At 38.0% G+C, this 8,947-nt stretch overlaps 1 protein-coding gene across 4 annotated transcripts in view; it reads right to left on the bottom strand.

Annotated features, from left to right (window-relative positions):
* The window catches only part of usp15 (ubiquitin specific peptidase 15), a 115,262-nt gene that overhangs the window by 10,868 nt on the left and 95,447 nt on the right, over nt 1-8,947 (bottom strand). For all 4 annotated transcript variants that reach the window (XM_043709977.2, XM_043709978.2, XM_043709980.2 and 1 more), the window contains 6 exons: nt 8,243-8,521; nt 5,577-5,647; nt 4,570-4,685; nt 3,749-3,898; nt 2,119-2,222; nt 256-344 (listed from right to left, as the gene is read on the bottom strand). In XM_043709977.2, coding sequence (XP_043565912.2) covers nt 256-344; nt 2,119-2,222; nt 3,749-3,898; nt 4,570-4,685; nt 5,577-5,647; nt 8,243-8,521 — 809 coding nt within the window. The remainder of the gene's footprint in view (nt 1-255; nt 345-2,118; nt 2,223-3,748; nt 3,899-4,569; nt 4,686-5,576; nt 5,648-8,242; nt 8,522-8,947) is intronic.

Below are 8,947 nucleotides of genomic sequence, written 5' to 3'. Positions count from 1 at the left end.
TAGCAAGATTTGTCCTATTATACAATGGTTACACTTAACAGGCAAGATGATGTGATGCTCAAGGGCTTGCAAGATGCCAAATAAATAAGGTTCCTTATTTCTAACAAAGTGTTTGGAGCATCACAAATTTGCACTGTTAGTTAGGTTAAATCAAATTTAAAAAAAAAATACTTTTACAGCTGTCTGTACAAACAGTTATGAATAAAATACTGGTATTCTATTATTGGGAATAGAAGTATTGGAAAAAATACTTGCCACTATTTGGTCTTCTACTGCCGATGAAACACTGGTGTCATCAAAATAGTACCACTTATTGTCGTCTTTGTTCTTGGCAAAGGCTGTGTCTTTTGGATAAAGGCAAATTAGCACAACTGAAGAGAGAAACTGGCTACAAATATTCTGGAATATTTTTGTGTCTATATATTTAACATAATCTTTAGATTTAAATTGTTTGCTTCAATTTCGTTTTTAACAAAGTGCATACCATCTAAAACATCAAAACCCAAGGATCATCACAGGAAAGGCAGCCCAGGCAGCAGGCTCATTATTTTAAAACTTGATAACTGCCACACAAAGGCATTTTGGCACTGAAACAAACTTTTAGTAGTTCAACAAAACATCCAGGATGATGGGTGCAGTTGTAGTCACTTCACCTTTATTTTTTGGTAAAAAATGTTTGAATATTCTTGAAATAAACACAAACTTAGCAGTAAAACGTCTGATACTGAAAGCTGTAGAAAAAAGCTAGCTTTGAAGTAACACTCAAACATGCAGTGCTGTCGCCCACTATGAGCAATCCCTATCACAAAACAGCTTGATATTTTGAGCAATCAATGGCCTAGATCACACAGACAGTAGTGACTCCTGTGGTCTGGGACTTTTGTTGCAACAAGATGTTTAGACCTCTGGTCCAGCAAGAATACAAGTAGTAACCTTCCCAGGAACTGACCTCAACAAAATCAGGCAGGTTTTGGCACTGCTACTGCTTGTGCAACAACTAGGAGGTTTATACAGCACAGTACTAAACAATATCAAAAGCAATTCATCTGAAGCCAAGTGGAAGGTCAAAATAGAGACACCATAGCAAGCCGAAATGTTAATTCTAGTCGATCAACATTCAATATGATAGCTTCAGCACAGACCCAACATTTTATAAGCCAAGCATTTCAACAGAGATCCAACATTAATACCAAACAACAACAAATTGCATTTAATCAGTGCTTTTAATATAGTAGATTAACGTGAAGCACTTGAGGAACAATTATAAAGCAAAGTTTGATACCAAACCACCGAAGGAAAATTTTCAGGAAGCCCAAAACCTTGATTGATGGTTACAGTTTTGTGGTAAATATTAAAGGCGAGAGAGAGGGTCAAGGATGCTTAGGAAGAGAATTTCAGAACTTAAGGCTTGTGCAGCCAAAAATGGCTACCAATGATCCGCAATTAAAATCAGAATTCAAGGGGCCTGAAGTAAAGGAAGGACAGAGTTGGGAGGAGTAAGCTCATGGAGGGATTGGAAATAAAAATGAGAACTTTAAAATCAAAACGTTGACTTACATTTGTTCCTAGTTAAACAATGATCACAGGGGTGATGGGTGAATGGGACTTGGTGCCAGTTAGTACATAGACAGAGTTTTGGATTATCTTATCACTGGTTGTGGAGGAAAGCTAACCAGTAGTGTATTGTAATAGTCAAGTTTACAATGTAACAAAGACACGGATGAGCATTTCGGATGGAGATTTTGAGTTATCCATTCTGCATGTTGGACAATTTTGAAACAGTCAAATGTTCCACCAGTAACCTAGTCAGTTGATTCCAGAGATCCAACAGTCATTTTTGACAGACATCAAGATGATTGCATGATAGTTGCATGTGTTTTGCGTGCAGATCTCTTTCCTCCACTACCCTTCCTGTTGTTGCAATCAGTTCTTTATTTGAGGTAAGCAGCTAATAAAATTTACCTATTGCAAGCAATTGAAACTAGAGAGAGGAAGGTGGAAGCAGATGATTTTAAAACTTGAGCATTTAAAAAAAAAGTTAAGCACATTAAAATTTCATCAGTACAGATCCAATATTCTGGCCTTTGTATAAAAATAATTATAAATTGGAATACTTACAATGTCCTCCACCCATTCCACCATAGTGATTTGAAACAGCAATCAAGTTATATTCACAACGACCAGCATTTGGATTTATAAGAAATTCTGACATATCTAAATCACTAATGAAAACAAAGACACATTATCATTTCCTTATACACAATTCCAAATTATATTCTATTTCAGACATTAGTTCTAAGTTTTAGATAGAATTGTTGCTCACAATACATTGACAGTTCTTATTACCCATCCATTTTTAACTCTTCCCTGTTTAAATATACAAATCTAATGCCTCAAATTAGATGTAATCTAAATATCATCAGTATAAATGAGCAAATTCTACTTTATCTGTGGTTTTGTCAGTAGCATAAGACATAGAAATAGGCCATTTGGCCCATCAAGTCTAGCCTGCCACTCAATAAAATCTGTCTGATCTGATAATCCTTAACTCTACCTCTCTGCCTTTTCCCCATTCCCCTCGATTCCTTTACTGTTAAGAAAAGTTAATATCTGTGAACAAAGTGATTATTGGAGGGGGATAACTAATGAAATTCTATTCCTCTAAACTTTTCTTCTGAGGGGTTTTCATTTTTAATTCATGATCCCCCATCAATCTGAATTCCTTCTCTGTTACTGAGCTCGCTCTCTCTCTCTCTCTCTCTCATTGCCCTTCATTAACCAACATGGTCCTGATTTTAACCAGGAGAACATTTGCTTCCCAGTCTTGTCTCTTTCCACGGTGGTAGCTTAGGTCCATTCTCTCATCTCTATCAGCATTCCCTAGCAAGATCCAGTGAATGTAAAAATCAAACAAGTTGATGATTTCCACACTGTAGGGAATCTAATCTAATCTAATGACTGCCATAAACAGTGGCCCAGTATTTTGTGAGAAAGGGAGTAGATGCCTAAACCCGAGACAGCACACCCACAATATCACATAGACATAATAGCAGGGAAACGGACTGTTCATTGTGCCAATATTTATGTTGCAAAAAAGTCACCGTCCGCTCTTTTTCATTTTACATCTCATTCCTTTTGTGCTCATGTGTTTCTAGCTTCTCCTTAAATACACTGATGCAATTAGCCTTATTCTTTGGGGTACAGTGGTCCACAGTCTAATTACTCTATCAGGTATGGAAGTTTGTTTTGAGCTCTTTATATGTTTAGTGACTGTTTCTTATTTACATCCTTTAGATTAGATTAGATTAGATTAGATTCTCTAAGTGTGGAAACAAGCCCTTTGGCACAAAAAGTCCACATCAACCCTCTGACTAATGCACCTAACACTATGGGCAATTTAGCATGGCCAATTCACCTGACCTGCACATCTCTGGGCTGTGGGAGGAAACCCACGCAGACACGGGGAGAATGTGCAAACTCCACACAGAGAGTCACCCAAGGCTGGAATCGAACCTGGGACCCTAGTGCTGAGAGGCAGCAGTGCTAACCACTGAGCCACCGTGCTGCCCTTTGGTTTTATCTCCCGCATAAGGGGAAATGCCTTTATTAAATCAACTCAAACAAAGTGGCAACTTGTTTTACACAGCACAATATCTACTTTTTCATTGGATTTCACAGGACTTCAGTCAAACTCTTTTTAGACAATAATTAGGAGAGCTATGACCAGATTTAACTCACTAAGACCTACCTAATAGGAAAATCAACCAGTGTGTCCAGCTTGTCTCGCCAATAACGACTATAGGAAAATCGCTTCAAATGCACCACCAACACAGGTGGCAATGACCACAAATCTAGTTTTTTGGTGGCTTGCTGATGCTGCTTGCAGTTTGGACAGTACCTGAATAAAAATACAATAAAATTGTATTGAATTTTTTCAAGAAAAAAGCCTTTTCTCTGATCAAGCATACTTAGGACGATGGAAAGGCCTCCTAAATTAGGACATTTTTCAATCTCTGAAATATTCTGAACATTGGGCATTGCACTTGCAGTAAAATCTTCAATACCAATGACTTATAGATTTTAAACATAAATTCTTGAAGAGAAAAACTTCATCCCCACTACAAATAAGTCAACCTTGATATTCAAGAAAACTATACTGTTGGAAACATCTTACACCCCACACGTAAGCAGTGCAATGTGCACAAAACAAAGTACCTTTAATCTTCACAACCAGCTCAAGAAAATTCCAAGAGGAACAATAGCAGTTTTGAAGTTTTATTATGATCATTAACCTTAAAAGCTTCATTCTAATTGAAGCTCTGAAACTGGTTCTGATTAACAGCTTTTCACAGCGCCCATAATTTAAAATTATACCCACTTGGTGCAATCTTTATCATCTGAATTTAGGCACAATTAGCCTTATTTATAGGTTTTCAAACTTTTTTTGATTAGCAATGGTCAAATTCATTATTTGACTGAATAAAACCAGAACTACAAGATTTTAGACAGAATTTACATGCTGGTTTAGAAATTTAAATTCTATCCAAAATATGACTTAAAATTACTTACCATGGGTCCTCTGCACCCAGCTTCTCTTTAGTTGTAAAAAGTTCAATACAATCTTTTAACTTGACAAAAATTTTTTTCTGTGGCCTATATTCCATGCTTTCATGTTTCTCAAAATCCTAAATGGAGAAAAGACAAACAGCTCTTAGAGTTGAAAAATTATCGCAGAAAATGTTTGATCCATGACAGTACAAAAATGCTCACACTGCTTGTTACCAATACATTATTTGTTGATATTTTTCCAATGAACAGTTAGTTTCTGAAAAGTACCAGTGGTTTCCCATGACATACCTCTCAGTAAAACAAACTGTGCACATTTTTAAAATATGAAGAACAGATTGTTTCATCATGTTGTGCACCATATTAGATTAGATTACTTACAGTGTGGAAACAGGCCCTTCGGCCCAACAAGTCCACAGTGACCCTCCGAAGAGCAACCCATCCAAACCCATTCTCCTACATTTATCCCTTCACCTTGCACTATGGGCAATTTAGCATGACCAATTCACCTAACCTGCACATTGTGGGAGGAAACCGGTGCACCCTGAGGAAAGCCTCGCAGACACAGGGAGAATGTGCAACCTCCACACAGACAGTTGCCTGGGGTAGGAATTGAACCCGGGTCTCTGGCCCTGTGAGGCAGCAGTGCTAACCACTGTGCCACCATGCCACCCATACAGTTATTATATAGGTAGGACAGCTACCTTTTTGACTTCTTAAAAAAAATTTGTTGTGGCGACAAAATGTAAGTTTCCTTGGCATGTAGCTTGTGCAGTTGTTTCTAGAGTCATTATCTTAATGTTTGGTTTTGACAGAGAAACTACAATGTGGTTTGATGCCCAAGAAAGGCTAACTACACCTAGATATGGAATATAGTTTATGAAAAAAATGCCTAAAACGGCATTTAAAGGTATCTTTCATCTTTTGTCATGCTAATTTTCTTAACCAAGTTAAAACAACTTGGTCTTTTATAACCATCTTTTCCCTTACATGCCTGGTACATATTTTACCTCTGCTGCATTGTCATCGAAGTATTGCTTCTTTATTTCAGGATCCCAGTCTAATGCTAGATATGTTCGTTCTACAAATGATAAACAGAATATGCCTTAAAAATAAATTCTCGAACAAATCACTTGCAATGCATCAAAAGTTATTTCTTAAATCAAATCAGCTGACCTGGTCCGATATAACACACATAATTCACAAGAGCTCGACAGCTTACTTGGTCAAGGCAGCGGAAAATGAGTGCAACAGAAATTCTCAGGTTTGTGTGACAAGCTATTTTTGACTAACTGATTGTGGGTACAATTCTTTTATCAGTACAATATATAGATTTAGCCTAGTTACCTACCTGGATTTCAAGAAGGCTTTTGACAAGGTGCCGCTCAGGAGGCTACTGAGTAAGATAAGGGCCCACGGTGTCACAGGCAGGGTGCTAGCATGGATAGAAGCTTGGCTTCTGGCAGAGAGTGGGGATAAAAGGGTCCTTCTCAGGATGGCAGCCGGTGACAAGTGGTATTCCGCAAGGCTCAGTGTTGGGACCACAACCTTTTACTTTGTACATTAACAATCTAGTTGAAGGAACTGAAGGCATTCTGGCTAAGTTTGCAGTTTGATAAAGATACGTAGAGGGACGGGGAGGCTGCAGAAAGATTTGGACAGGTTAGGAGAGTGGGCAAAGAAGTGGCAGATGGAGTACAACATGGGAAAGTGTAAGATCATGCACTTTGGTCGAAAGAAGAGAGGCATGTACTATTTTCTAAAGGAGGAGAAAATTCAGAAGTCTGAAGTGCAAAGATACTTGGAAGTTCAGTCCAGAATTCTCTCAAGGAAAACTTGCAGGTTGAGTCAGTAGTTAGGAAGGCAAATGCAATGATGGCACTTATTTTGAGAAGACTTGAATATTAAAGCATGGAGGTACATCTGAGGCTCTGGTCAGGTCAGATTTGGAGTATTGTGCACAGTTTTGTACCCCATATCTCAGGAAGGATACACTGGCATGTTCAGAGCAGTTTCATGAGAATGGCCCCAGGAATGAAAAACTTAGCATATGAGGAATTTTTGAGGACTCTGGATTTACACTCAATGGAATATAGAAAGATGAGGATATAATTGAAACATGCAGAACACTGAATGGTCTGGACAGAGTAGATGTTGGGAAGATGTTTCTATTGGTCGGAGAGACTAGGACTCGAGGACGCAGCCTTAGAATAAAGGCAAGACCGTTTAGAATGGAGATAAGGAGGAACTTCTTCAGCTGGAGAGTGGTGAATCTATGGAATTCATTGCCATAGAAGGCTGTGGAATCCAGATCATTGAGTATATTTAAGACTGAGATAGATAGATTTTTGAGCATCAAGAGAATCAAAGGTTATGGGGAGAAAGCAGAAGAAAGGGGTTGGGAAACTGATAAGCCATGGTTGAATGGCGGAGCAGATTCAAAGGGCTGAATGGAGCTGATTCAAAGGGCTAATTCCTGCTCCTGTGTCTTACTGCCTTACTATCACCATTTATTTAATCTTACAGCTATTCCATACACGAATGTTGGATGGCTGGTTAATTATATCTGTTGCCTCAAATTAGGTTCAAGCATCAGTCAAAACTTGAATTTAGCACTTAGTTTAAAAACTGACTTCTTGACATGGACAATCATATCTGACCAAAGCATACACCCAAGTGGGGAATCAGAAACTTGAGTTTGGGATAAGATATTTCTTAAAGATTTTTGATTAAAAATATATCAACAATATTTAAAGCTTAGTTTAATTTGCTTTTAAAAAAACTCAATTTTGAATGAATCGTTTACTCCAGAAAAGCTCATCAAACAATTAAAACCTGAATCTGCTTGTTGCTAGGCAAAGCAGAAAAAGGAACATTTTTTATGCTACAATTCATTTGTGCCGCATAGTTTATGAAATCAAGTGCTCCTTCACTTAAAACCAACTCCGTTCCAAAATGCATTAATGGCCTTTTTGGTGGATTCATGGCCACAATAGTGAACTTTGTCAAAGGAGTTTGCCCCTTTTCACTTGCAGCCAATTCCCTCATGTTAAGTTTGGGCTGATGATCAGGGTGAGTCATGACTTTGATTCCTGATGACCTCAGGAATTACTTGGACATGAAATGTACAAATAAACGTCAGGTTTTCAGTTCTGATTGCAGTCCAGTGAGTTCTGCTGGCAAGTGGATGAGATGCCACAGCTATTAATATGAGATGAAACATGAAAACTGGCCATCAAGGCCAGGGATCAGATGACTATGAACTCAGTTGGAGCAGAATCATAGAAAAATACCTAATAGGATATAAACAGAAATAAGTTTCTGTTCAATCATACTTTCCCACTGTCCTTCTAAAATATACTGCATTATAATTCCTGCAGCGGTGGGGCCAAAGGCAGTGGAAGTAAAATAGTTTGCTTCAGAAATGTCTCATTGCTGTAATCAGTGCTGCTACACAGCAATGACATGATGCTTTGCTTCTTGACTTCTCAGCTCACGGATAGCTGACACCCCAAAGCAACATGGCTCCTGTGGAAGTGCCAGGTGAATGGAGGAATTTAGGGCTATGTTCAGGTTTGATACAAACTAGCTGGTTGGCAGCAACATGCGATAAGCTGCTGGGTGACATACTTATTACAGTGTATTGAAGAGGAAGGATTTCAACTATAATATTTACCATCAAGTCTGATTTGTCTGCTGTCTTCAAATCGGATTTGCCTGTCGTCCTTGACATAATTGATATCTGTATTTCCTAAATTATTGAACTGGAATGTAAAGAGTTGTTTTTTATGTCCCTGGAACAGCTGGACTTTACAGGGGTCTTCAGTGCAGATACCATTTTCAGAATCTTCATTATCGCCTCCAACAGAGTCCTCTGATTGGCTGTTCTCATTCTCAGAAGGTAGTTCTTGATCTTGACTGGATTCATCATCTTGTTCATCTGTCTCCATTTCACCTGCTCAGAAGAGTTCACAGCAAAAAATCATTAGAATGATCTTCCTTTTAGAGCCTCATATCTAATCACCATTTAAAGATAAGCTGTAATGTGGCCTATTTACCATGAAGCTCTCAACTATCAATATTGAAAAGAAAGCCCCAATTGAGAAAGGTTTGAAATTATCAAAAATAGCCCTAAGATGCACTTTAAAGAAAACAAAAGATTCTGAAGATAGAATTCTCCACTAAAGAATTTTGAAACTGCAGCCAAGATGTTGACTTTATTTTGGGCAGAGGTGGCAAGGGAAAGAAGAATTTTACAACCATCCTTCCTATTCTAATTACCTTTGATAGGTTTTCACTAAAGTTCCATTATTATCTGCAAAGGAGTTTAACCAAAATGATTAATCCCCATTTTGAAGAATTATTTTGCAACAGCATTTAA

Source organism: Chiloscyllium plagiosum, unplaced genomic scaffold, assembly GCF_037043375.1.
Source record: "Chiloscyllium plagiosum isolate Xiang-an unplaced genomic scaffold, Cpla_swu_hap1 HiC_scaffold_19, whole genome shotgun sequence".
NCBI classification, from domain to species: Eukaryota; Metazoa; Chordata; class Chondrichthyes; order Orectolobiformes; family Hemiscylliidae; genus Chiloscyllium; species Chiloscyllium plagiosum.
Note: the sequence above shows the minus strand (reverse complement) of the source record. Positions and strands in the feature narration are given on the sequence as shown.